The 27,332-nt window shown below is 46.5% G+C and overlaps 11 protein-coding genes across 11 annotated transcripts; 5 read left to right on the top strand and 6 right to left on the bottom strand.

Annotated features, from left to right (window-relative positions):
- The first annotated feature begins 199 nt into the window (after positions 1-199).
- SPPG_07604 (uncharacterized protein) lies at positions 200-2,789 on the top strand. The gene is made up of 10 exons (XM_016755769.1): positions 200-501; positions 590-884; positions 955-1,029; positions 1,097-1,340; positions 1,413-1,465; positions 1,533-1,689; positions 1,756-2,018; positions 2,075-2,120; positions 2,185-2,564; positions 2,628-2,789. The coding sequence occupies exons 1-10, from the start codon at positions 206-208 to the stop codon at positions 2,697-2,699; spliced, it is 1,881 nt and encodes a 626-aa protein (XP_016605257.1). The 5' UTR covers positions 200-205; the 3' UTR covers positions 2,700-2,789.
- Positions 2,790-3,753: 964 nt separating this feature from the next.
- Positions 3,754-6,095, bottom strand: SPPG_07602 (uncharacterized protein; the record flags this gene model as incomplete). Its single annotated transcript, XM_016755768.1, has 3 exons — positions 3,754-4,776; positions 4,840-4,975; positions 5,039-6,095. The coding sequence occupies 3 exons, from the start codon at positions 6,093-6,095 to the stop codon at positions 3,876-3,878; spliced, it is 2,094 nt and encodes a 697-aa protein (XP_016605256.1). The 3' UTR covers positions 3,754-3,875.
- A 49-nt stretch (positions 6,096-6,144) lies between these two features.
- SPPG_09481 (uncharacterized protein) lies at positions 6,145-6,516 on the bottom strand (the record flags this gene model as incomplete). The annotated part of the gene is made up of 1 exon (XM_016757648.1): positions 6,145-6,516. The coding sequence occupies one exon, from the start codon at positions 6,514-6,516 to the stop codon at positions 6,145-6,147; it is 372 nt and encodes a 123-aa protein (XP_016605255.1).
- Positions 6,517-6,711: 195 nt separating this feature from the next.
- On the top strand, positions 6,712-11,658 carry SPPG_07601 (uncharacterized protein). Its single transcript, XM_016755767.1, has 20 exons — positions 6,712-6,952; positions 7,089-7,180; positions 7,325-7,410; positions 7,467-7,523; positions 7,582-7,692; positions 7,748-7,852; positions 7,911-7,925; positions 7,989-8,133; positions 8,193-8,294; positions 8,360-8,477; positions 8,543-8,659; positions 8,722-9,020; positions 9,079-9,187; positions 9,252-9,361; positions 9,416-9,575; positions 9,642-9,821; positions 9,881-9,977; positions 10,037-10,476; positions 10,535-11,162; positions 11,228-11,658. The coding sequence occupies exons 1-20, from the start codon at positions 6,896-6,898 to the stop codon at positions 11,605-11,607; spliced, it is 3,408 nt and encodes a 1,135-aa protein (XP_016605254.1). The 5' UTR covers positions 6,712-6,895; the 3' UTR covers positions 11,608-11,658.
- A 694-nt stretch (positions 11,659-12,352) lies between these two features.
- SPPG_07600 (uncharacterized protein) lies at positions 12,353-14,036 on the top strand. Its single transcript, XM_016755766.1, has 3 exons — positions 12,353-12,930; positions 13,002-13,237; positions 13,297-14,036. Exons 1-3 carry the CDS (start codon positions 12,862-12,864, stop codon positions 13,697-13,699), a joined length of 708 nt encoding a protein of 235 aa, XP_016605253.1. The 5' UTR covers positions 12,353-12,861; the 3' UTR covers positions 13,700-14,036.
- Positions 13,736-15,911, bottom strand: SPPG_07599 (uncharacterized protein). The gene has a single exon (XM_016755765.1). The coding sequence runs from the start codon at positions 15,625-15,627 to the stop codon at positions 13,909-13,911; it is 1,719 nt and encodes a 572-aa protein (XP_016605252.1). The 5' UTR covers positions 15,628-15,911; the 3' UTR covers positions 13,736-13,908.
- Positions 15,912-16,291: 380 nt separating this feature from the next.
- SPPG_07598 (uncharacterized protein) lies at positions 16,292-17,008 on the bottom strand (the record flags this gene model as incomplete). Its single annotated transcript, XM_016755764.1, has 1 exon — positions 16,292-17,008. The coding sequence occupies one exon, from the start codon at positions 17,006-17,008 to the stop codon at positions 16,292-16,294; it is 717 nt and encodes a 238-aa protein (XP_016605251.1).
- A 1,351-nt stretch (positions 17,009-18,359) lies between these two features.
- On the bottom strand, positions 18,360-20,834 carry SPPG_07597 (uncharacterized protein; the record flags this gene model as incomplete). The annotated part of the gene is made up of 1 exon (XM_016755763.1): positions 18,360-20,834. The coding sequence occupies one exon, from the start codon at positions 20,832-20,834 to the stop codon at positions 18,360-18,362; it is 2,475 nt and encodes an 824-aa protein (XP_016605250.1).
- Positions 20,835-22,452: 1,618 nt separating this feature from the next.
- Positions 22,453-24,456, top strand: SPPG_07596 (uncharacterized protein; the record flags this gene model as incomplete). The annotated part of the gene is made up of 1 exon (XM_016755762.1): positions 22,453-24,456. One exon carries the CDS (start codon positions 22,453-22,455, stop codon positions 24,454-24,456), a length of 2,004 nt encoding a protein of 667 aa, XP_016605249.1.
- A 102-nt stretch (positions 24,457-24,558) lies between these two features.
- SPPG_07595 (uncharacterized protein) lies at positions 24,559-25,080 on the bottom strand (the record flags this gene model as incomplete). The annotated part of the gene is made up of 2 exons (XM_016755761.1): positions 24,559-24,857; positions 24,957-25,080. The coding sequence occupies 2 exons, from the start codon at positions 25,078-25,080 to the stop codon at positions 24,559-24,561; spliced, it is 423 nt and encodes a 140-aa protein (XP_016605248.1).
- Positions 25,081-25,201: 121 nt separating this feature from the next.
- On the top strand, positions 25,202-26,299 carry SPPG_07594 (uncharacterized protein; the record flags this gene model as incomplete). The annotated part of the gene is made up of 1 exon (XM_016755760.1): positions 25,202-26,299. One exon carries the CDS (start codon positions 25,202-25,204, stop codon positions 26,297-26,299), a length of 1,098 nt encoding a protein of 365 aa, XP_016605247.1.
- Between the last annotated feature and the right edge of the window lie 1,033 nt (positions 26,300-27,332).

Below are 27,332 nucleotides of genomic sequence, written 5' to 3'. Positions count from 1 at the left end.
TCGCTGTTGTAAAGTATCATGGGCCCTATGTATAGCTCGCTGTATGAAGTCGCTTTTTGTGAATGTACGTACCTCTGTGGTAATACTTGCTGCAAAAGTCAGTGAGGCCTATGGGCGTGTCAGTCACGTGGCTATGATGACTAAGCTAATCTTTTGGCCAGCATGTACTCGATCCGTTCCCATTGCCTGGCGGTACTGGGCAAATATGTCTCTTCCTCCTCCAGTCAACGGTTCAAAAAAAGATAAAAATCATCGCATTCCATTGACCCACCCGCAGCATCCCATATTCCCATCAGATCCGCGACGAGACCGTGTATCTGAACCACCAGCATTTACACCCGACTGGGACATATCTGCCCCGTCTTCTGGACAGCATGCCCGTCAACCCCATCCACCATCTCATCATCCCCCACCGCAATTTAGTAGACATCGATCCGGGAGTCTGGGAGGGAGTCGACCTGCAAGTGCAAGTCGTCAGGGGTCTGGAAAGTCTTGGAGTAGGTGGGGCTTTGCAGCACTTGCGCTTGAGTGAAACTGGATGAACTTTATCAGAAAGCTTTGATCACTGATAAAAACCATATTTTTATAGATCTACAGCCGATCTTGTACCTTCTCTCTTGCCCTCCGAACGCCTCATAGCCGACATGTGTAGGACAAACACTATTTCATCTGTTCACAAACCGGGGACTCACATCTCCCTCATCCAAGCATCAACAACATCATCTCGTCCCCTTCAACTCGAACCTATACGCACAAACTCACCAAGTAGTACATCATCTTATAAGCCTCTCGACTCGGGTATGGGCCTCGTGACGTCCATGGCATCGCGGCTGAACAAGCTTGAGGGTGAATTGAAAAAGGCTAGAACTGAGATACAGATCAAGGTTAGCTGGCAAACCTATCGAATTGTCTATGACAAAGCTTTTTAAAGCTTTCTGACATGGAATGGGTCAGGATGCGAGAATAGAGAAACTGGAAGCGGATTTGAAATGGGAGAAGGCTCAAAGTCAACGGGCGGATGATGATAAGGTCTGAGCCCAGTATGACCTAATTCCAATAGAGCGAGAGCAGCTCACAAATCTTTTTTAATCACCAGACACAGGCACTTGAACTGCGTTGCGCCATGTTACAAGCTCGAGTAACTGAAATGGAAGCCTTCCTCCACCGTCAAAACATGATTTGGAAGTCCGATATCGCAGATGAAGGTGATACGAACGAAATCAATATTGAGCAGAGGACGGGGCAGACTGTCAACATTCCAAAACCGTCATATCAGAGGGCTTTCCCGTATGATCTTCCGAGGTTGATGGCATCTATTAAGGAATTGAATCATATGGCGGGTGGGCTAGCTTGTTCTTATTCGTTGTTTGCTTTTGTCGGTAAGAGTGGCATTTAACGACATACTATGCCAGGCGAAGGCGTAGCAACCATCACTTCAGACGCTCATGGCACTCGGCGACTCAAGGTATGCTCCAGCCTGTGCACGTCGAGTCCCCTAAAATAAGGGCTCAGATTTCCTTAACATTCACCAGACCCCGACCTCAGTCCCTCTAACCTTGTACCGAAACGGGTTTATGCTCATGTCGGGCCCATTTCGTCGCTACACGGATCCAGCCGCTCAGCTTTTTATGCGCGATCTCGTGGATGGGTACTATCCTTACGAGCTCAAACATCGCTACCCTGATGGTGGTATGGAACACAATTTTGATGCAGACTCTGATTTCTGATGTCAAAGAGACTAATATGGGTGTCCAGTGCCTTTCGATGTACGTGACCGTCATGATGAGTGGTATGATACAGCTGCTGCGGCAACGTACGTACCGTTCTCCGGTAAGGGGTATGCAGTCGATCCGGATAAGGAAACCGGAACAAGTGAAAAAGAGGAACATAGCTCTGAGAGTGAGCTAGACGAGGAGGAGTCAACGTCTGGTGGAGAAGAGTGTTTGAACAATGTAGCTGTGACAGTGTGGGAACCGGCGAAATCCACGCCAAGCGAAAACAAGAGTGGTGGTGATAAGGTAACTAGCAACGTTATAGTTAAACATAAAAAGAAGCTAACGGATTTCTCCCAAAGCAACCTGCAACTGTGCAAATACATGATTTGCATACAACCGGCAGTAGTAAGTAGGTCCCCAATAAAACGACAAGAAAGTAACACTGACGTTGGCACCGAAATCAATTCAGCATCTTACACCCAAAGCAATAACGCCTTTCTCGCCCGTCTTCCCAAATACATCATCCGCAATGGCGCAATTCTCAATCTCCGCGCTGACGTTGAATCTCTCCTTCAAACACCTCAGTCCCATCGCCTACCCATCACAATCCAAGTCCCTGACCGACCTGATTCATCACACCTGCAGCAGCGCCCAACGACACTTCGTGTGCATGCACCAGACGATGAGACAGAGTTTGTAATAGGAGCCAAAAGTGGGCATACCGTTCAAGAAGTCAAGAGTGCAATGCTACCGCTTGTTGCCAAAATCCTCGGAGATGACCGCGATTGGGATTTGAGGACCGCGTTACAAGGTCCTGGTGTTGTTTATGGTGGTGACATGACATTGGAGGTAGGCCATTGCACCCTGGATCGGCATGTCATTATTTCTTTATGCTAAGATAACATTCGATAGGAATGTGGGCTGGTACCCAACGTTCGAATGTTTATACGCTCTGCCAAAACCAAGGTTGCGCGCCCAGGATAGCCAAAGTCATCATTTATTTATACATAAGATCGTTGCCCCAGAGTGAAAGAACCAAAGGCATGTCCAAATCAATATACATTTGCATTTCACCATTTTTAGCCTTTCAAAACTATACAAAATACTATGCAATCTCAATCTCCACAGAAAGGAAAAGTCAAATTTCAAAAGGGGGGCAAGCAATTCCCATCATTCGCATCCCCACTCTCGTCGCTAGGAATCACTTCTTGGTCCTCATCTTGGTAACTGGCATATTTGATGTCAGCATCGTCCGGAACCCAATCGAGGTCTTCACGAAGTACGGTACATTTCAAGCATCGGGCACCTGTTTCATGGATGGGAAGCTGGTGTAAAGGGACCGATCAAGAAGGGAATCGACTTTAAAAATGATCTTTCTCACCGTTATCTTTTCCAGCCATCCGTCGTTGAGATTTTGAGAACCCGTCCAGGGGTTTGCGAATGTTACAAATTACGCAGACAATGTCCGTTACCTATAACAAAAAGCCAAAAGATGGCATACAAATCAGTAGCTGCTGCAGTGAACTGCCAATTTAACTCTTATCACCTGCTTCGAAGCACAAGTAAAACACAGAGGCTGAAACCACCGTAACTGATTGACCAGATAAGTCTCTTCAGAAACCCCATTCTCCCTGTCTAGCTCTCTTTGCCTACGAACTGCGTCGCGAGCGTTACTGAGTCGCACGAGTTGGTTGGTCGAATATTCTTTGAGGGGTAGCTCCCGCCCGCAGCCGTAGCAGTAAAGCATATCAGGAACATCCTTAGGCAATAACGTCAAAACATGGACAAGGCAAAAATATTCTTGAAGCTTGCTTGCGTAGTATACCTCGAAAGCTGGTCTGGGGCTGCTGCATCTGTTGCCTCCATTTCGACGTCTGGCCATGTTGAGTATGTGAAGACACTCGTCGAGCTTTGATTCAGCGCAGGTTGTGCGTCGCTGGTGCTTTTGTTGGGCCAAAAAGTGTAAGTAGAATTCAGAACAGCCAAAGTCTCTCCCAGGGAAAAAGTCTCAGAGTAGTGAGAAAAAAGCCAAAACACGCGGCGAGGCTTTAGCCCTTCAAACATTGTATAAGAGGACACGTTTCTACAGACTTCTACATCTATAAGACGAGGGTTGTCACTTTTAATCTACATCTATAGTCTATGGGATATCGCTAATCTTTAAATCTTGCTGATGCGACCTTCTAATTTGGGAGACACGGTCTTCAGCTTTGAGACATAGGCAATGAACACGTCAGACTGAAGGTCGCCAGGAGCAGCCGACACTGGGGGCATAATCCCATCACCACCTCCGGCAACGAAATCATTTGTAACGGCTTGGTAGGTCTTGTTGAGATCGAGTGGTTCTTCTTTCCCGTCAGAACTGACGACTACCACCGATTTAACGCGAGAGAACTCGGGGGCAGCGGCGTCATACGAAAACTTGAGTCCAGCCCATTGGGAGATGGAAGTGAGTGGTACACCGGCTTTGGATTTGCCGGCTGCCTGGCGCTCAAGAACCTCCATAATCTGTGCTCCTGTGTATGGGAACTGTATCATAGAGTTGCCAAATGGCAGAATAGTGAGGACGTCAGCAACGCTAATATCGCCCTTTTCCAGCGCAGCACGGATACTGCCACTGTTCACAAAGGCGATTTGACCGCCGGTGGCCTTCCTGTTGTCCAACATTGAATCTGCAATGAGGTTTCCAATAGCGCATTCTCCAGCACCGCATCCAGCGTTAGGGAAGTCCGCGGTAGCTTGACCAACCACTTCTTCAGTCAAGGCAGCAAAGCCCTTTCGCCACTCAGCAACCTTGGCCGCTGTAGAGTTGTCAATAGGGATAGTCTGGTCCAATAGGATGGACTCGCCCGTAAAGTTAACCAATTCGTCGGCATCGTTCCAGGTCAACGAGACGTGGCCAAGGTAGTCGCCATAACGGTGGGACTGGACAATGTAGGTTGTTTTGTTGTCTGGGTTGGTGACCTCTGTTGGGTAGGGGCCCTCTACACCAGGTACCGTCTGGTTGTTGAGGAGGAGGGAGTGGGAGTGACCCCCCACAATCAAGTTGAGACCACGAACACTGGAAAAGGATAACAGAAATTAGAAGGTTTACATCCATGTGGAAAGGGTACATCCAACGTACTTTTCGGCAAGATACTTGTCTTGGGCGTAACCATTGTGGGACAAGCAGATAATACGCTTGATGCCTTGGCTTTGAAGTTCGTCAACGTACTTTTGAACCACAGGAACTGGGTTACGGAAAACAATGTCCTTGGCACCTGTTGGCATCGCGTTCAGCAACATTGTCAATAGATTCATACAATATCTGTAACAAAACTCACCAGTGGTAATCTGACTAGTCGTGTTGGTAATGTAGCCAATGATACCCACACCATACTCCTTCAGTACAATGTAGGGTTTCACTCCCACCTCTGCCAGTTTAGGAGCAGTCTGCAAGTCAATGTTACTCGAAATGACCGGGAACGTCAAGTTCTTGAAGAAAGTGCTAGCATATTCAACACCCTTGTCGAATTCGTGGTTACCGATACACATGGCCGTGTACTTGAGCTGGTTCATAATCTCTGCACTTGCAGAGGCACCGTACACGTTGAAGAAGAGAGTACCTTGGAACTGATCACCAGCGTCAAGCAGAACGACATCGTCGCGTTCCGATCGGAATTTGCTGACGAGGTACTGAATACGAGCGGCACCACCATAGCAAGTGTTGCTGTCGATATCTTTCTGCCTACAATCCGTACCGCCCTTGTTGAATTGGTCGAGGCGAGTGTGAATGTCATTGGTAGCCAGAACGGTCATAGTGTTCCTCTTGGTGGTACCGTTGCCAGGTTTGGTGCCATTTCCGGGAAGGGGGAACGTCGGGTAGGTTGGCTGGCTACCATTTCCAGGGGTAGGATACGAGGGATGTCCAACGGTTCCGTTGCCCGGTGTCGGGTAAGGCTTGCCTCCGTTTCCTGGGGTAGGGTAGGAAGGATTTCCGCCATTGCCCGGTGTCGGGTAAGGCTTACCCTCGTTTCCAGGGGTAGGGTACGAAGGGTTTCCCCCGTTTCCATTGCCCGGCGCCGGGACTGAGGGGTAACCAGGTAGGTTGTCATTTCCTCCAGTGCCGGGAGTAGGGGTGGGGATCGGGTAAGAAGGCTCGGCTCCAGTACCGCTTCCAGGAGTAGGAATGGCCGGGTACCCTGGGTTAGGACTCTCTCCATTACCCGGTGTCAGCGTCGGGATCGGCTGAGAAGGCTCATAGCCAGTACCAGGTGTGGTAATAGGGTACGATGGCTTATTGGCTCCTCCCTTGCTGGGGCGGCATCTACCTTTTATAGGGTGCCCAGAGACCAGGGTAGCTGCCCCAAGCAAAGCAAGCGAGACAGATGCAAACTTCATCGCGTATGCCAAAACACTCGACCAGCAAGCGATATAAATGAAGATGCAGTCAGCCTGCAGGAAGGATCCTTGTGGGGAACTCTTCCATCCTTGTCCATTTTATGCTCCGACGTTCTCTCAACGTGCTTTTCCTTTGCGCGAACTCAAATTTTTTTTCTTGTTGCGTATTCTCAACAGTTGAGCTTTTTGCCTTCCAGTTTTTCTTCTCTGGTAGCGGACATGCACGTGTTGAAAGAAAAGGTTGGATCTCAGACAGGCCGTTGTGCGTGCATGTTCCCGTCTTTGGAGTGATAAGAAGAACATTGTGCCGACCACAAGAGGAGGAAGAAAAAGCCAAGCCGAACCCTGAACGGGTACATGTCCCATCTTCCAGTGCAAAGTTGCGATCATAGTCCACCACACTTGCAGCTACTTGTCCCATTGAACAGCCTGCATCATTTAACTAACCAAAATTAACAGCCTTTGGCACTTTATGTTTGTTTATATCTGAACACCTCGAGCTTTTGATGTGTTCAGGAATGTTTGTTTGGTGAAATTTATTCCATTGCAAATGTCACGTGCCTTCGCACAGCTTACGGATGCTTGGTTCAGCAAATGATTCCTACTGCCGGCGTCACGATCTTGGTAGACTGACCACAATTTGCCAGCTTCATCTCCCAGAAAACGCGCCGTCTCAGTAGCCAAATTGGGTTGCTAGCGTATAGGTGATATTCCGGAAAGCCTAAAGCGACCAAAGTTGGGTTGTCTCCATTGCCCCCGCCTGCTGATAGTTTCCCGCCACCGACAAGCCTCACTCGAGCATGCCCGAAAGCGAAGCCATAAACGCTTTACTACGGCCCACCGAAGTTTGCAAAGTCATATCCTTCTTTATATTGTTTATCATTTTACATTGTGGGATTTGTCATTCCTTTATCGCTATTGTGCCGGGCGAAGATCGTCAATCTGCCCTGTTGTCCTTAACTTTGAGCCTGTTCGTTGGCGTTTTGCTATTACTTTGTAGAATTGCGGTATGTGAAAAGAAATGGAGAGCGAAAGAGACGCATTCTTGCTGTGATAATGAATGTGCAAGGTGGAGAAGAGGCATGGTGAGTATGCGCTGTCAGATTCACGTTTCGACATTGTGACAAGATCGTGAAAATATCATGGCGTATAACGGTTGGAGAGGGATCAGCAGCGGGATATATACGGCACTCATGTAGAGTGTCCACGTCTTTCTTTCCCCTGACTAGTGTATTCATACTGAAGCGAAGAGTCGGCGATGCCGCCGGAATCTTCGAAATATTACCCATATACACAGACTTCCGCCTTTCTGTTTGTATGTGCACGTATTCCGAATATTTTCATCTCCGTTGTGTTGATCGTCTCTTTCAGCTCAGAGCAAACCAGTCAATCTAAATGACGTCAACCGCCAACAACAAGGGCGAACTGGTGGGTGGCTTCGAACCCAGAACACTGAAACTTGGAATTGAATTCGTTGCTTTTCAAGATTTCACCTTGCGCCTATCGTCCGGCAGCAGGGAGGTGAAGCTAGAAATATCCGCATTACAATCCCTGCAACCCGTCCTCGTGGAATTGAAGCGATTGATGGCCGTTGCACGTATGTCCTGACTGACGATATGATGTTAGACCGATCCTGACTTATGACAATGCAGAACAAAGGGGATACGTACTAGACGGTGGGACTCACAATTGGGTCCAGTTCTATGAGAACAGTCGTAAGAGTGCCTCGAGTGCTTTAACACAGGCGGAGAAGTACAGTACGTAGACCGTCCAATTCCACATATGCGCATGTATCTGATTCATTATGATGGATAGATGAGGCTGAAGAAGGTATAAAAGATTTTTGATGGTGTAGATTTACGGGATTGCGAGCTGTGCTTATGCTCGTGCTAGAACGTGCGCAATCCTCCCTACCGAATCCCTTCATCAATCTCGATAGCTCAGTCTCCGGCGGCAATGTTAAAGCTATCAAAGAAGCGTGGGCTGCGAAAGAACTTCGTGCTAGAGAAGCCAAATTTGTCGATTTTGAGTCCAAGCGGTACATAAATTGGTGATGTCGACTGGATAGGGCATGAGGACTGATACCAGTCTGTGCAGCATGTTTGTCGGATCATGGAACGTAAATGGACAACCGCCATCGCAGTCTATCGCGCCGTGGCTCCAGACCGCAGAAGAAGATCCATCGTTATTTGTTCTGGGGTTTGTATCGCCAGTGCCAACACATAGGTGACCTTTCGCTGAAAATGACCTGTGGCAAACGGTAGATTTCAAGAACTAGACCTCAACACACAAGCATACCTATACAGCGACACCACAAAGGAGGAGGAATGGTCAAAGGCAATCGAGCAAGCTCTCAAGTCCAGGGGAAAGAAATATGTCAAGGTTAATCATATCTGAGATTAGGCTGTCTAGGTGTATAGTCATTGACCGTCGGTGCACAAGCTTAGGTGGCTTCCAAGCAGCTCGTTGGGATGCTCATCGTCCTGTATATAGATGAAAAGGAGCGGGATAAAGTGAAGGAGATATCGGCAGAGTACCTGGGCACGGGTCTACTTGGCATGATGGTACGCAAATGCATTATGTCGTTTCCTGCTGTTCCCACTCAATCCAAATTATCTCTCTTCAGGGCAATAAAGGAGCCACCGCAATACGCTTCCGATATTACGATTCCTACTTTTGTTTCGTCAATTCACATCTCGCAGCGGACGCGAGCATGGTGGAACGGCGAAATCAAGATTACCAGGAGATATGTCGGAGAATAGTCTTCAATCTGCCGTCTCAGTACCCAGATTTCACCGCTTACACGCATAGCAACCCGTGGGTCGCGAGCTACTACGACTCTCGTCACAGTGCAGCCTCTTCAATAGCTGTGGCGGGGTCACCTACGGGGCCTGGCAAAAATGTTACCACAGTATTCGACGTTGAGTGCGTGTTTACAGATTCGCATCGGCCTACGTACTGCTGGAGCTCATGTATATATCAGTCACTTATTCTACTTAGGTGACTTGAACTATCGCATCTCGCTTCCAGGTAGTGACGTCAAGGCCCTCGTCAGCAAAGGAGACATTGAGCAGCTATTGCAATTTGACCAGGTACATGTTGTGTATTATTGACTTTGCGATACTCAGTTACCTGACTTGATTGTCGTCACTGTAGCTGCTGATGGAGCAAAGCGCAAAACGCGCATTCAATGGGTTTAAGGAGGGCCCGATCACATTCCCACCAACTTTCAAATATGACATTGGAACCTCACGATTCGACACTAGGTATCTTTCATCTGTCCAACTCGTGACGCGATGCTAATGCTAGCTTGTCTCTAGCGAGAAACAGAGGACGCCTTCATTCTGTGACCGCATCTTGTGGTTTCAAAACCCGCTGCACACCGAGGACCCAGACTGGGCCAAAGTCTTATGGTACCGCAGCTGTATGGATCTAACCATGAGTGACCATAAACCAGTGATGGCTCTTTTCGAAACCAAGGTATAACTTTGGTAATTGGGAATTCTCTGATTGCTGTGTGCTTCATTGAAAAGTACGATGGCGCAGGTCCGTAAGGTAGACAAAGAGAGATTCACCACAGTCCATGAAGATATCCACCGCGAGCTCGACAAGTTCGAGAACGAATCCTTACCTGACTTGGTTGTGAACTTGAACATGTTGGAATTTGGTGATATTCGATTCAATGTACCGGTAACCAAGACGCTGGTAGTTGAAAATAAGGGCCAGGTGGGTGTATATAGGATTGCAACAATACGTACTGGAGGTCTTATCGCACGGCTTTCCAGGTTCTTGCGCAATATAGATTTATACCCAAACCGGATGAAAAGCATCCATGCAAACCATGGTGTTATATCAACCCACCCGTTAGCATGCTGTTGCCAGGTATTAGACCAGGTATATTCCTCGTGGTGCTAAGGAGTGGCTGACAGTCTTGTACGTAGGCGATCAAGTGAAGGTCAACGTGACGGTTCTAGTAGACAATGAGACGGCACCATCTCTAAACTTTGGAGTCGATACGTTGGAGGATATTCTTATTCTACATACCGAAAACGGCAAAGACCATTTCCTTTCCATATCAGGAACTTGGCTCAATAGTTGCTTCGGTAACAAACTTGACGCACTCTGTCAATTCGTTAAACCCGTTCGAGAGTGGACCATGGAAGAGCGGAAGAGCATTTTGGATCTGTCTGAGAGCTCACCAGAGCGGGATGCACTTACAGAGGATGGAGCGGAGTCTGCGGAAGGATCAGAGCGAACGATTCATGATCACGAGGACGGATTGAGTCCTACACCTCCTAAACCTGGCGCGGATAATCGATTCAGTTTGCCATTTCAACTGTGGAGAGTCATTGATTTCTTGTTTCGGTTTGGAATGGATATTGTAAGTTTTTGGTACTATCCACGGCTGATTCAGAGTACTGACTCGCCACCGTTTATAGGACAATTTATTCACATCCAGCGGGGATCCCGCGACAGAAGAGTACATCCGGGAGTGTCTCGATACGGGAGCCGAATTCGACGTGTCAGTTCTCCTCATGGATCCCGATTCTGAACCGCCAGAGTCTGCCGATGACGCAGACGATGATGAGGCCGATGACGAGGACGGGGACACATCCCGACGGTCGTCAACCACAGACAGCCCGACACCTCCCAGTGGGAGTCGCACCCCCATTGAAAAGCGCGATAGCGTTAAAGTCGATATTGATAAACTGTTGAAAGATAACCCCCATGTTCACTCGCAAACCCTTGTCGGCCTCGGCTCCTCTACCCATATTTTACCGTCTAGCGGCACAATACCCCGTCCACGACCTCGCGGACGAGCTGTGGCGGTATGCTCCATGGCAGAAACACTGATCAAGTTTTTGGATAGTCTTCTTGAACCAGTCGTCCCCGATGGAATGTCGACTCGATGTATACAGGAAGGCTATTTGACATATGTGGCCGCCAGACAAACCGTGCAGAGGCTGCCGTCCACTAATTACAACGTTTTCAAGTATGTTGTAAAGTTTTTGAGAGCGGTTGTTGAGAATTATAAGGGACGGGGCGAATTGAATGTTGAGCGGCTAGGTGAGCTCCTCAGCATAGGTTTTGATCTCTCAAAATATGATTCTAATTGATCGTTTGCATTTCAGCCGAGATCTTTGGCCCCGCTCTTTTGCGGATTCCCAAATCATTGGACGGAAGCGCTACGAACAGCTCCGAGTCCCTTGCCCAGTTCAACACGAACCGAGGCCCGGCTGTATCCTTGGCAAACAAACGCTCATCGTCTGGCATCAAGTACGCAACAGTTAGCACAGGTAAAAGTGGCCAGTTAGCAGGCAAGGTGATGATGAGTGGAGGAACCGGGGGAGCCATTGGAATGACGTTGTCTGGCACTACGACGCCAGCGGGCAGCACGGCGAATCTTGCAACGGCCCGTAGTGGAAGTGGAAATGCAGAGGAAGTGATGATTAGGAAACGCCGAATGTTTTTGATGCATTTTGTGGATTTGGCCAACCCGGAATTAGATTGATATCAATAGGACTTGTTATAGTAGGAATATAGAGTTGTGTTCTTTTGCCAATTCAAGATCCATCATTGCGTCCGTCCACACCACGTTGGACGAAATCTCGTTGTTATGACGATGTCAAAACTTGGACCAGTTGCCATTCATGAGGTATCTCGATTTCATCCCATGCTTTCACCGCACTGGAAACCTCAACATTCAAAACCAACTTGGGAATCAAGACATACCCTCGCGACCAGCCTTACCGAGGCCAAACGTTGATTCCTGATAACTGAATGAGTATAGGCTGTTTGGTATACTCTCCGTATCGCCATTTAGCAGACATTTGCATACGACCACCAACAGGCCGTGATTGCCAGGTTGCCGTAACAATGTTCATTTGCATAAACCACCGCCTGAACTAAATAAATATACCACTCGACAGGTGCAACCACATCGGAATATGCAACTCTAACGAGTTCCCTGAACGATGCGAGCGTTTGAGAGTGGAATATATCTCTGAACTCCGGGAACGCGGGACACACAAAAGGGAATATGTCGTGTCACGAACTTTATGGAGCATTGTTATGATTGTTCTACTGATAAAGAAGAAGCGAGGGGATGCTGGCAAGCGAGCGTTTATATAGAGATCGAGAGGGCGTGGCGCAGCAGAAAAAATAAAAAGTGATCGATTCGATTCATGGTTGATTTGATTCGATTGGGATTTAGGGTGACAATATGACCGTCCTCACTCGGACTTGCAGAAATTGCGGGATGTGTTCAACGGACCAGAGACGGCACTGATGGAATGCAGCGAGAAGCGTGGAGTGCAAAGCTCAAATCCATAGCCTTCTGCCACCCAATGCACGAGTTTTCCGGCTGGCAACTCTTTGGCGCCTTACGTACACTCTCGATGCGCAGATTGCTGGGCAGTACGGAGGTTAACCCCTTGCAAAAATAGTGTACACTTCGCACTCTTGTCCGCGCACCTTTGCGTTTGTCCCGCGAAAAAAAAACAAAGACAAGACCAGAAAATCGTTGGTCTCCTGTCCAACTCCCCAACACTCCAAATTATTTGACAGCACAACCTGCCGAAAGATAAAATACCTCATACGCACGAACATTTAGTCTTTTTAGAACTTTTTTATCACCATTTACCTCCAGGCCGATATCCGTGTGACACGGCTTCTTTCTACTCCACGTTTCTTTCTGGGTCGCTCACTGTTGTCTGCTGCGTCCGCTCGCCAAAGAATAAGCAGTTCTTATTTGACATTCATCAAAATGGTTTTGATTCCGACTGTCAATGTCCAGTCTATGACAAAGGAGGAACTGCTGAAGAGGGTTGAGGAAGTATGTCCGCATTGATAGTCCAGCCGGGGACGTAAAACTGATTACATGAAATAACTGATACATCCATACAGCTAGACAAGACGCTTTCCACCGTACCTCTCATCGTATCACTGGAAAAGCAGCTGGGAATACATAAAGTCCATCTAGCTGGTCTATCTACGTTCGGTCTCCTAATCTTCCTCCTCGTCTTCAACAATCTATACGCTAATCTACTGACCGATGTGTGCGGATATATCTACCCGTCGTACATGAGTTTGAAAGCGGTTGGAGGCGAGAAGGATGTTCAAACTCAGTGGTTAGCTTACTGGTAAGTATATCACACGTAGCACTAAAGCATGGTCATCTTACTCAATTGGATGCTATCAGGGCCGCTTTTGGATTCTTCAATCTATTGGAATATGGGATCGACTACGTTTTATATGTCTTCCCCTTCTACTACACATTCAAGTTGATCATCATTGTATGGCTCGCCTCGCCGGCCACAAAGGGTGCGTCTGCCGTTTATAATACGGTGCTCAAGCCCCTCCTCCCACACGTCGATTCCCTTGGCACGACGCTCGTTCCTACGCCGGCTGCTCCTCCGGCAGCTGCTCCAGCGGCCGAAGGTGAAGGCGAGAAAGCGGCACCAGCTGGAGGCGGTGGGAAGCCAGAAAGCGCACCCGCTGGTGACAAGGCGGACAAGAAGGAAGGAGGTGGCGACAAGAAGGCAGAAGGAGAGGGCAAGGCAAAGACAGGGAAAGTGCGATGGGGTTATTCAAGGGTCCGCTGAACCTGCATTCCAAGTTTGTTGTGCGAGCGAGTTATTGCTGTTTCACGGCCCTTGCACCGTAGTTACCTGAGTAGTGTTTTTTTGACTTAGTCAGTATGTCCATACCTCACTGTGAGTTACAGTGACCGGCGGTACATTATTGTACAACAATATCCTATACTACACTATATTATCCTTTTCCCCAAACAACAAATCAGTAAGTACAAATCTCATTCATCATCGGAACCCGCCTGTATTGCAGTCAAGTACTCCTGTACCACATCGAATTCAGCCCACCGTTCCTGCAGAGTTTGCAAGAGGCCAAAAGCAGCCACTAATAGATCATATTGCCCTTCCCTAAATACTTCCACCTTGTTCATTCGCATGTCTTCAGTTGTAATAACATCGCCTTCTTTCAAAGGCGCTGTACGCGTAGCGCGCCCTTGGGTATATTCTCCAGAAAGTTCGTAGAGTCGAAAGTTGATCATGTCGAGGAGAACGGCAAATACTCGCAGTCTGATGACTTCGTAATGTGGAAGTGCTTGAACGAGGGTAGAGAATGTTTCCTTTGTCAAGGGGAATATCTTATGTCCGCCGAGGTTGTACTCGGGGTTATCTCTCGGACCGCCAGCGTCTGTGCGTCCGAATCCATCCTCCGCTGTCAATACGGAGACATACATGGCAAGAAGGCCATCGTCAGTAAGTAGCCCTTTTGTAGGATCGTTCATATCAACCTCAATCTCCCCCTGTTCGTCTTCGTCGACATTGCCGCTCATTGGAGGTCGGCTGATATCTATGACCCTCCTCAGCCCCAACAGAGAAAGGAACTGGAGCTTATCCTTAATGGCAATCTGCGCACCAATTTTCTGCATTTTCCGCTCTTCACGCTCGATCTCAGCCTCTTCACTCAGTTCCCTTTCTTCCGATTCCTCGTCACCATCAGGTTCAAATGGAACATTACTCCCTTCAATAAACGGCGCGGGTACAATGAGCGTTTCAAAGGGATTTTCTGGCACCACAAATCCATGGATGAACAATAACTCTGAGTTTGGTTTCTGGCCGTAGCTGATAAAAAGCTCGGTGTCGGCGGCAACATCCCCAACAGCCATATCGACTGCCCTCAATTCCACTCGGCAAGACGCGGATTCAGAAATATGCCATCCAATGTGCTGGTCAAATGAATGATTGCAAAAGTCTACCAGTGGAACTAAGTGGTAATCATCGCTTGTGGTCGTATCGGTTCCTTCCAACGCAGATCCAAATGATAGCACACGACTCCAAAAAACACCATCCGCCCACATAAATCTTTCTAGCGTGATGCGACCCTTCGCATTATCAAGAATCGACAAATGGGGGAGAAGCTCGCTGTATTCGCGAGTAAGCTTCAGTTTTTTGGCCCTTACTGCATCATCTAGTTCCATACCCTTAAGTAGTGACAATGCTGGCGATCCTGACCAAAATACCGGCGTATCAAGGCCGTCTATATCAGGAAGTATACGAACATAGGGAAGCCAAAAGTCGATGGAAAGTGCCGGATCTTCTTCTACAATTTCACCACTGTCCCTCTCCCTGCCTGTCTCTTCTCTCAACGGTTCAGAATACACCCACCCCCAAAGGAGGAACACTAACAAGCATACCCTCTCCCAAGCCGCGCCTTCCGCACTCAAACCCCCTTTTCTCAACCCGTCCACACATTGAGCCAACTTCTTAGCCGGTGTTGTTCGTCCATACTTTGCAATTCGTACAACTAAAGAAGTGTTGATGACCAGTTTAGCTGGCACGGTTGCGATGGATTTCCCTTCCTCTAGTGTTATTCGGTTCGTGGTAAACAGTCCTCTCCCGCGAGATTCGCACCCAGAGCGTGAAGCTTTGAAGGAGAGAGAAGGGAAACTTGCTCCGTTTTCAGAGAGCCACGCTTTAAAAGCATCGAGGGGATCGGTTCGGGTCATTATGAAGTGATCTTGGTATGGTGTGAAGTGTTCCACTGGACATGGCCTTCTGGTGCATTCAACCCGGATCCAATTTTGACAAAGTATCCGGATCTAACTATTCTTCCTCTGCCAGGGGGCCCTCAGTCTTATTAAGCCCAGTACCATATTGTGGAAAATACGACAAGAATAATCTTTGAATGCGGCGTATCGTCAGCGGTTGTGGGGATCTGGTGATATTTGTATGGAGGTCGCTTTGCATCGCGTAACTTCGACCCTGGTATGGTGACAAAATAACGGGACAAAATTGCCGCTGTGGACGATTGTTGGAGATGTTTTATTAGACTCTCGGCCAGCCGTAAGGAAGAAGATAAAGTCATCCTTGGTCATTTCGGCTGACTGTTGACCAAGGCATTGTTACTGGTCAGCACTTGCTGAGCGGTTTGCGGGCTGGGGCTTAAAAAACACACATTTGCTTTGCAACCCATGCATGCCTGTCAACCTTTGGGAATCTTGGGACAACGACTCCAACGTTGCAAGTGATTGGGATCTTTAACGCGAGAACAGTCTGAAACTAGTTTGGTATAATAGTTAGTGCGGAGCCGATGGGTATTGGCACTAGCACCCGCACCAGGGATTGAACCGGCGACAACCAGTTCGGAAACCTTAATCTAACTAGTCTACGCTACGCTACCACTGGAACACCCCTCCTGAACACCTCTGGTCTACCGTGTCCATCTAACATTGATTGCACGATCATCAGCATGTTGCAGGTGCTCAGCGTGTCCCTGTTCCAGTAGCGCATCGTCCAGGCTTGCTGACAGTTAGGGTTGGTACAACCCAGCAATCCATGGACTTTTTCAATCTTGCCTTCGCGACGGCGCCAAGGTCTTGAATGAGGTCGTGTTTTGAAGCCTTTTTCAAGGAAGTCAGCGGATGAGGCCAAACAGTGAGGGCAGACAGATGAGGTCTTGTACTCGTCGAGAAGGAAGCAGTTGATCCTGTTGCGCTTGAAGAGGGTGCGCCAACCTTTCGTCTTTGATGAGGTCTGAAATCTCGCAGTTCGACCGGCGTCGCTCCAATCACCCATCACGACAGTAAAGTTGTCGCCGTACTTGTTGCGCATGTTGGATATGAGGTCTGATTCGCTCTTCTGACGGTTTATGAATGCGTGCCATTTCCATCGAGTATGAGCAGGGTGGGAGTAGAACTCCTTTCGACGATCCCAATCAGTGCGGCGAACGAGAAGGTAACGCATGAAGTCTATGAGGTTCATCGTCTTGTGGCTTGGGATACGTGATTCTATGAGGTCAATACCGCCGGCTTTCATCCGCTGCCGTTCTTTTGCAAATCGACGGCTTCCAGTCTCCACGGCTCGCTGGTTGGCGGTGTGGTAGTGCATGCCTGTGGTATATACCACAGGCATGCACTACCACAGTGCCCATAGTCAGCTTCACTGTACCAAAACCCATAGTACGGAAGAATGTACCAAAACCCATAGTACGGAAGAATGTACCAAAACCCATAGTACGGAAGAATGTACCAAAACCCATAGTACGGAAGAATGTACCAAAACCCATAGTACGGAAGAATGTACCAAAACCCATAGTACGGAAGAATGTACCAAAACCCATAGTACGGAAGTGTTTGCCCAATGCATTGGAGTGTTTCAAAGTGTTTCGAGTCTTCCAAGGTGTTTGCCCAATGCATTGGAGTGTTTCAAAGTGTTTCGAGTCTTCCAAGGTGTTTGCCCAATGCATTGGAGTGTTTCAAAGTGTTTCGAGTCGTCCAAGGTGTTTGTCCAAGTCCGGGACTATTGATGAAGGGATGATATGCGGTATAGTGCACTTACACGTCAAATTTTACGCATCTAATATTTCACGTGTCCAAACTCCACCTAATTCAAAGTCAACACTGGTTCTAACTTGACATTCGCTTCTTCTCAAGACTCCATGATATCACTTCATCTTGGGACTCCATCTCTCAGCCTTCGACATCGTAGCTTGTGGACTCGTCTGTGGACTCGTCTCTCCACATATCTCTTCCAACAAGGATAGCATCGAAACTTGTATCCTTTCTGTCCAATTCTTCGCAATTGAAACCTCCTTCCACAATCCATGCAGATTTGCTCTAGACTTTGGTGTCCATTGTTCCCTGAAAGCAACCGTTCCAATATCCATCTCGGCACCAGCACACAATCATTCGCATAGTCCATTGTTAATTGTTGTATATGGAATCGTTTTTGAAAAGAAGGCTTCGAGCTGGGGGGACTGGCGGGACCGGCGACCCTCTTTTATAAACGGATAAGGAACTCTCCCATCTTATCGATAAGATGGTTCACTAGTCCTCTCATCCTATCGATATAACATGTTCGATCTCTCATCGACAAAGTGTTGATTTTTTTGCCCTTCATGCATAGTAGAGCATTTGTAAGTGTGCATTTAATTATGTAGAGCAGGATGTAGAGCCGTGCACACTTGCACACTTACACACTTCCATTTGGGTTGCTTTAGGGAAAAAGTTACTTAATACTAATATTATTATTAGTATGTCCTCAATTTCTCTCTCAAAGAACCTGAAAACTAAGTGTGCAAGTGTGCAAGTGTGCATGTAGACCATTCTTCATTGATTTCTTTCCGACTTTCACTAGAGAACAATGGAAGACTAGCTAATCATTTCTGATATTATCTACAATCACCTAGTCGCACACTTCCTACACATTTCCATTTCTAAATGTGCAAGTGTGCATTTGTCTAATTCACTTTTGACATCCTCACTGCTATCCGCGTCCCTCCATGCCTGTGGTGTGATAGGTTTGCTATCTGTACCATCCGCCTGATCTTCTTGCTAAATCCCATTTTAGACATATCTACTAATCTCCTACCGGCTGCGCCAGATTGTAGAAATGTTTGGTACAGTGAAAACAACTCATCCATGGTCATCTCGTATGTTTCACCTGGCAACATCCATTCCTGTGTTCTTTCACCATCTACATACGTGAAACCTTTGCTGATGTTGCCGTTGAGTAGATCATCCACAAAGAGTTCTAGTGGGTCCATCGAGTAGATGGCCATCTCTGCTTTCTCCTCAGTAACAGGTATTTTACAAAGGTTGAAACCAGTGAGATCCATCTGCATCAGATAGGTGTAAAAGTGATCCGCTGTCTCTTGATTCAGACACTTTTCCGCAAATGTTGCAAAGTATTCTGTGTCTCCTTTATGAATGTCTGAAGCACGTTTCACAAAATACCTACGGTCGGTGTTTTCGATCTTCACAGCATCATCGTGATTAGACAGAAAACTGTAGTTGTTAAAGTCGCCAATGGTAATTGCATCAACTCCCTTCTTTTCCATCTTTTGCACATTCTGCGTGATGCGTGATTTCAATATGTTGTTAGTTTTGTGACCACCGGCAAACAGAACTTCATCTCCAATCGTGAAAATCTTTGCGGAGAGATGGCCAGTGAATTGACCGGTAAGATCATCGAGATTGTTCGTGTTCAGAAAGTGCTTCATACCGATCACAAGCCTACCGAAAAAATTGTCCATCAACAAGTTCTTCCCTGTTCCCTGAGAGCCGTGGAAGACAAGGGCCACTTCGGTTTTGATCTGAGGATGCTGCACAATTGATGCCATCCACTTTTCTGTGTATTGCCAACATTCCTCAACACTGCCGTTAAGAACTTGGCGAATGTGGGAAAGTACTGGTTCGATTATCTTTTCGTCATACTGATCTAAGAGTGTTGCCTGGAAGCCCTTGAAGAGGTTGATTTCTTTGAATGGTATGTCACCGATGTAGGATGGATCGAATACCACTTTTTTGTATGTGATAATTCTTTGGCTGCCTGCCCACTGGTCGAAGAGGGAAATTATCACTCCTTTGCCGTTTTTATCAATGGAGTGTAAAAACAGATGGGATAAAGCGCTCGAGGTGTTTTTATATGTTCGACAGATCCAAGGATCACTGCGCTTCTCTCGATAGCAGTATAATGCAGTATCTTCTTCTGTTATTTTAGTGAAGAAGTTGTTTAGATAACGAATCAGACCTTTCAGATTGGTACCTTTGCCAAAAATTTTAGCAGATTTTGCGAGGCTCAAGGGTTCATCATCTGGCACCAGATCCACCACATCACGGTTGTCAAGATCAGTATCGAGATCAGTGTCGTCAAGATCATTATCCGGGTCCACATCCTCAAGGTCGAGATGGTTTCTCTTGAGAAAGGTTTCATCAATATCCCTGGGTTTCTCGGCAAGTGTGACCCGTATCTTGAGGCGGTTGTAAATCGACTCCTCACATTCACGGAGCAATGCATCATTGAGAATCTTGTCTTTATCCTTTTGCACGAGGAGTCCATCGTAAATCAGAGCGCCAACCGTCCAGCCACGGTTCTCAAAAAACTCTGACATGTGTATAAGGATGTGCCGTTCTATGGTCTGATAGCACAGGCAAAGGAAACTCACATCCTTGTTCTTCTTCTTCCCAGTCACAGGGTCAGCGTCCGGTGATTTGTCGATCGCAATCCACAAGTTCTTGTACTCTGGGTCTACCTTGAGTTTAGGCAGCAACTTGCTGTGTATCCAACCGTGAAGATTGATGAGGAACTTATCACGCTTAGGTGGGGTCATTGTATTCATGAGAGCGTTCAACTTCTTTTTGGTGAGTTGTTTCTTCTGCAAGATCTCATCCCTCTTTTCTAATAACTGCAAGAGTTCAGGACTGGGGATGTTGTAGCGCTCGCTGTAGTGACGGTAGATTGTGAAGACTGCAGCCCTCATGTCAACATTGATGTAATCTGGAAACAAAAAGTCCCTTACAGTAGATGGAAAATATGGGGATGCCATCCCTTTAGCAAACAGCCGTCCAAACTGACCATTGTTCTTGAATCGGTATGTCACGGACAAGTTGCCATTCTTGTCTACCTTACTGTAGTATGATTTTAACAGCACTGAGTAGTCCTTGTCTTTGCAGTCTTCAACGCTACTCGGAACGAAGAGTTTTTGGATTCTGACTAACTTTTTGAGATGGCCAAGATGTACCTGTTCAGTCTTTGTGATGAAATCTTCCTCAGCGTCAAGGTCAACCTTGAGGGTGTTATCTTCCACAGTTGGGCGCGCTTTATTATCCGTTTTTTTTTGCTTTTTAGGTGTAAGCCTCATTTCTGCACCCGCCACATGCTTCACGGGGGCAGAGCGTTTTAAATTTTTGCAGACTCTAGACGGAGATTCCATTATGAGGTTTGTTGATAGTCAGTCGAGATTTTTATCGCTGCTCCTAAACGCAATAATTGCAGTTATTGAGAGAAACGCAATAAACGCACATAATGTTATTTTTCTGGGAGCTTATATAAACACACAAGAAACATCGAAATGGTAACCTTAGATGAAATCAAGAATGTGCTTTCGAGGCTTCCTGCTAATGTATTGTTAACTGAATATGGAAATGAACTTGCTGGGACATCATTGAAAAAGCCGTCAAAAGAAAGACCGACCTTAGAAGATAATGTGAAGATGTTCAATTTATCCAACATTGAAAGGGGGATACAACTAATTCCAAAGGTGTTTCGGGTACAATGAAGTATGTCAAAGATCACATCATATGGTTTAAAGCATGTCTTAGAAGAAAGAACCGGACTATATATGATGAATGGTGATTTTATCATGGCGATGTTGCTTCTTGGTTACCAGTGCAACTTCAGAGGAGCCGTGAATCCACTGATAAATTGTCGGGTGGTTGAGACTGAAAGTTGACATCACGTGCTTTCATCTTCACTATCTGGCGCAAGGATATTAAATCTCGGAAGTTGGTTAGCGCGCTGCTCTAACCATTTCAAATAACAATCGGTACATCTCGGACGGCACCTGAGCCAAGGGATAATTTTTCGACATCCCAGACATTCATGTTGGCGGCAGTTTGAATCCATGCTTTCAAGGTTTCTTCAAGTTTAATAACCTTTTTTTAAAGTACAAAGATTTGCAGCTTTTCCCGAGAACCAACAACAAGTGCTTATGTAAACAACCCCCTAAAAACCCGTGCATTTCGATGCACAAAGGCTAATGGGTCCCCAGCTCAAAACCCTACATAAGGCATGCACTCCAGCTACATGCATGCTTGCACCTCCATCGGTTAACATCTACATAAGATCATGCACTCCAGCTCAAACCCATCTACATGCATGCTTGCACCTCCATCGTTAACATCTACATAAGGCATGCACTCCAGCTCAAACCCATCTACATGCATGCTTGCACCTCCATCGGTTAACATCTACATAAGGCATGCACTCCAGCTCAAAGCTATCTACAATGCAGGCTTAGCACCGCATGTAGATGGTAACTGACAGAGGTGCGAGCATTCATGTAGATGGTAACCGACAGAGGTGCGAGCATTCATGTAGATGGTAACCGACAGAGGTGCAAGCATTCATGTAGATGGTAACTGACAGAGGTGCGAGCATTCATGTAGATGGTAACTGACAGAGGTGCGAGCATTCATGTAGATGGTAACCGACAGAGGTGCGAGCATTCATGTAGATGGTAACCGACAGAGGTGCGAGCGTTTATGTAGATGGTAACCAATGGAGGTGAACGGCGTCTTAGCGCAAACTGAGAAAAGCGGCTGTTACTATTTCTGTCGATCTACGCCAAGAAAAGGTATAAGAAAAAGAAAGGATGATATGATGTGGCATCTTAGCGCAAACTGAGAAAGCGGCTGTTACTATTTCTGTCGATGTACGCCAAGAAAAGGTATAAGAAAAAGAAAGAGAGTTCTATTGATAGCAACTTCTCGAAGTCTATATAGCCAAGCCCGCCCCCTTGTCTGACACTCATGCTACAACTAACGAACGCCATGAGTACAGACACATCTAAAACACGTGGTTCAGGGTCGACTAGGAGGAGAGATCCTGATGAGGACGATTCCCGTCAAACTAAGAGGGTGCGACAAGATAAGCATGTAAGACGCGAGACACAGCCAGAAATAAAAGCAAGTCCCATTTTAGGTTTTGAGAATCTCGAGGATATTGGGAATCTCGATTTCGATCTCGAAACATATGGTTCAAGCACGTTCGGCGGCGATGACAAGCAGGACAACCTCAAAGCACCCGAGGAGAACGAAGCAGCTAATGAAAGCACACTCAAGGCACCCGAGGAGAACAAAGCAGCTAATGATACCACACTCAAGGTACCCGAGGAGAACAAAGCAGCTAATGAAAGCACACTCAAGGCACCCGAGAACCAGGCACCTAACATGGTCAAAGGCAACATCCCCTATGTTCCCAGGACAACCCCTCCCGAGTCTCTACAGGAAGCTGCCGGAAAGATTGGAAATAAATGTCGCGAGATCTTTAATAACAGGCACAAGAAGTGGGAACAAAATTTCAAATTGTGCATCGTTGATTTTGCAGAGAGGCAGTGGTGGGGAGAGTTTGTGCATGCCGGGTCGAAAACCCATGGAAAATGGTATCGATTCAACAAAGCTGTACACAGCTATCAAACTATTACCGATGAACAATTTAGCCGGATTGCAGAGGAGCTCTTCCAAGTGACAATGGAGCATTATTTCAACGAGGACGAGGACGAAGCCTTTACAATGATTGTCAAAAAGAGCTCTAGAAATGTTGTACAAAGCATGAAGACGAAGTTACACATCGAGGATTTTTTGAACCATGTGAAAGAAAAGAAGCGTATTTTGTGTTTTGACAATGGTGTCTTTGATTTTGAAATGTTAAAGCTACGTCCAGGGCAGCAAACGGACTACTGTGTTGATACGAGAGATTACCTCGGTTATGCTCTGGATGAGCAGTATGTGAAAGGGGAGGGGTGGTCGGAGCTGAATGAAGAACGGTTCGATTACCTTATGGCTCGCTTCTCTACCATGGTCACCTCTGAGAAGGTTCGCGAGTACCTCTTTGATCATTTGTGTATGACTCTGGACGCAAATCAACCACAGAAAATGGTCATTTTGTTGGGGGAGGGGGCAAATGGGAAAACGGTCATTATCGACTTGATAATGGCAACTTTTAGTGTGAAAGCGCACAGCATGCAGAGTAGCCAACTCGGTAAGAACATTGATAGTACGAGGCCTAACTGCGAGCTGAAGGGATGTGATGGGAAGTTTACCGTATGCGTGGACGAAGTGAATAAGAATGAGCAATGGCGAGGGGACACATTTAAGAAGCTGATCAATGGCTGGGTTAATGCCCGACAAGTTAATGACACCACCACTGGTGCCTTCAAAATGAACGCTCTTCTTCTGGGTGCCATGAACTGGTTACCGATTGTCTACGACCACGCTCATGGTGTCACTCGTCGATTCGAAGTGTTTCCCATGTTGTCCGAGTTTTGCAGAACAGAGGAGGAAGCTAACAAGAAAGGTGGCAAAGATGCAAAGAAGTTTGTCGGGATACAGGAACTGGAGAAACGTATAGTAGAATACAAGGATGTGTTTATGAGTTTCCTCATCCGTCGTCTGGTCGAAATCCGAACCGGAGAACGATCGCTTCAGCCGGTTCCTGATGAAGTGAGCGAAAAGACAAACGAGTTTACTTCTCAGCTCGATCCTCTGGGACGCTTTGTGGCAAAGTACGTAAAGTGGGAGACGGGAAGGCGGATGTACCCCGATAGTTTTCGCAGAGCATACGAAGCGTGGGTGAAGCAAGAGAAAAAATACGGAGAAAATCCTTACCCTCGGAAGGAGGACATAGGTGACTATCTTCTTAAGCATCACAAGGATTCATTTCAAGTTGTGAAACAGCGTCTGAAGCAAGTAGATAGCCTCGATGGAAAGACGACAGACAATCCGACTACGCTATGGGAGGGGCTTACTTTGACGGAGGATGGGAAGAAGCTATAAAGAAGGAATAGCATGGGACGGATGTACGATATTGTAGTTTTTAGTCTGCTTTGTCTTTTTGTATCAGCGAAAAATACACAAACAGGTGTGACCACCGTTTTGTTAGGTCTTTGGATCTCCACAGTATTCTACAACGATTCTGTAAATATCTTTCAATTGATACCCTGTTCCTTTTGATACAAATTTGTTCATACCGGCAGCAAAGGCCTGTTCCTCGTACTGACGCTCCGTGAATCCAGACACTCCTATTATAGGCGTTTGATCTAGATTGTGGTCCCTCTCATACTGTCTTATTTCACGTGTTACTTCCACTCCATTTTTGTAAGGCATGTCGATATCAACAAAAATGATATTCAATCGTTGCTTTTTAAAGAGTTCAACGGCCTCAATACCATCAGACGCTGTGAATACTGTAACATTAGATTCTCTCTTCCAGAACCTCATAAACATTGATCTTAAAACGGGTTCGTCTTCCGCTAACATTATATTGATCGTCTTACCATCAGGTGGTGGTGTGGGTGATTTCCCAGAAGCATTGGCAAGAATCCGGTACAGTTGTTCGACTAGAGGAAAAATCTTATCTACAATAGATGATTTGGCATCAAAGACAACATGTTCTGGCATAGGTTGATGGAGAAAATCTATCGATAAAACATGAAATAAAATGTCTATATAAGAGGAGCGAGCTAAGGATATGGGTTTATCTGTAGTGTAAAAAATTTATTCACCTTCTGTCAAAGACCACATGGCTACTTTTCCGTTACATACCGCCAATCTTGCTGGATTCCTCAATGAGAACTCAAGATCATATGCGACAGACTTGGCTAAAGCACAAGATTATCAGCGTAGAGGTGCTTTTTCGTCCCTAGGGAAAATCCAGGACATCTCATTTCAGAAGTCACTCGTGAAAGACCGTACAGCAACAAAGACAAAAAATGGTGAACCCACCCATAACACGTACTCTACAGATCTCGGGTTAATAGCCTGCATTATTAGAAATGCAGGTCACGATTTCTGTGGATTAGAGAAGAGCAAACATGATGAACTTACGAAACCACTTTACAACGCTGCTCGTGATGCGAAGAAGGCTTACAAAGATCTTGGAGACACAGGAGAACGCCCAATGGATGGTACCATTGAAGACTGGGATGCAGAATGTGCTATGATGAGAGCCTATAACGAAGAGCAGAATAAAATCTATGATAAGCCGTATCCAAACAAGTATGAGATCTATGCGCTCCAGGATGCAAAAATTGGACTTTTCACATCCCACTTTTACAACGTCCATGCAAACTATGGAACGTTGAAAAATTTCAAGCACCCTGGTGTCAATTGGAAGAAGGACAATATTTTCGTATATGACAATGCTGGAAATGCTTGTATCCTTTGGAATGACAGAAAGCAAGATCGTATCTCCGCTGCAAAAACATCTGCTAAGAAACTAAATGATACAGAAGATAATGACCGCTACCTGAATGAACCTTTTTTGCAATCAATGACTACACCTCATTTTCCAGAAATTGCGGAGTCAGTGGACCCATCCTATGTTGCTAAGGAACTCGTTCGCTTTGTTACCAGGTTTCGTATGGAGTCTGAGTACATCTTTTTAAACAGCAAGGAGGAACCTTTTGTAATTGACACATTTCGCAATTGCATTCAAAATGCCTGGAGCAAAGCAACGAACAACAAAGACAAGAACTATGGTGTCCGTTTGCTCCGTAGTGTGCAAATTACGCATATTAGAAAGCGGCATTTGAAGCGTGCGGCATCTACCTTTATGTCAAAACAACATCACCACAACGAAGCAGAGAATCTCGCCTATTGCAAAGATGCTGCCACATAGGGTTGTTGCTTTGTGGTTTTAAGTTTAGCTCTAGTCCATTTGTGCAGCAGATAATAATTTTTAACTATGAATGCGCTCGTACTCTGCAACCTTTTCGGGTGCGTTGGCGAGATCCTCTACATCTTGCCAACTATCATCCTCTTGGCCATAACCTAGCCATCTGATTTTATACTGGGTTCTCCCGCGATATCTCCGCTTCCCAACAATATGGTCTACTTCGTATTCATCTTCACGTTCTTGATCCAATCGTAATGATCGACGTGGCTCTGGTGCTGGTACTAACTCGTTTGGAACTTGCAGCGACTCAGCGCGTTGTTCTTCATTGTCAAGATCTACTAAATCATGAGATAATATGGGCGGAATGGGTAGCAAACTTGTTCTAGGGAAGCGGCCATATAGAATATGACCTGTGGCTGTGGCTATGCGATACGACGGAATGAAACTTGGATGCTGAGAATCAATGCATTGAACAATCTCGTAGACGTCCTTGTCCCAGAAGCCCAGCAATCCTGGTTTCCTAACGCTGCCTTGTAATACTCGTTTCTTTCGTACCTTTTGACCTACAAACAATGGTGTCCCAATTTGCCTGGTGCGATACCTTGATGCAATGTTTTTCTGGATTCGAGCGACGGCTTCTTGTTGGACTTCTGCATCCCCATTTTCCATTTCATTAGGAGATTGTCCCGTTGCCCTGGACACACTGCCGTTGATATTGTCCAGAACCATCTGAAAGTTCTGCACCCATTTCTTATCGCCTGCGGACTCCATGAGAGCGAAGAGTTGTCGTTTTATATCTCCACCTCTCCGTTCAATGAAGGCATTAGATTGTGGTCTTGCCGCTTGGGAATAAAAGTGTTTGATATTATGTCTCTCCAACATTCTAGTAAAGATTCTCTGAAAATGTGGTCCATTGTCTGTTTGCATTGTCGAGATGCGCTTTCCAGATTGTTGTATGCATTCTTCTGCTGCATTACTAACCTCTTGTTCCGACTCACCTCGAAGTGGTTTGCCCCAAGATTTCTTTGTAAACCCG

Source organism: Spizellomyces punctatus, assembly GCF_000182565.1.
Source record: "Spizellomyces punctatus DAOM BR117 chromosome Unknown supercont1.16, whole genome shotgun sequence".
Classification (NCBI taxonomy): Eukaryota; Fungi; Chytridiomycota; class Chytridiomycetes; order Spizellomycetales; family Spizellomycetaceae; genus Spizellomyces; species Spizellomyces punctatus.
Note: the sequence above shows the minus strand (reverse complement) of the source record. Positions and strands in the feature narration are given on the sequence as shown.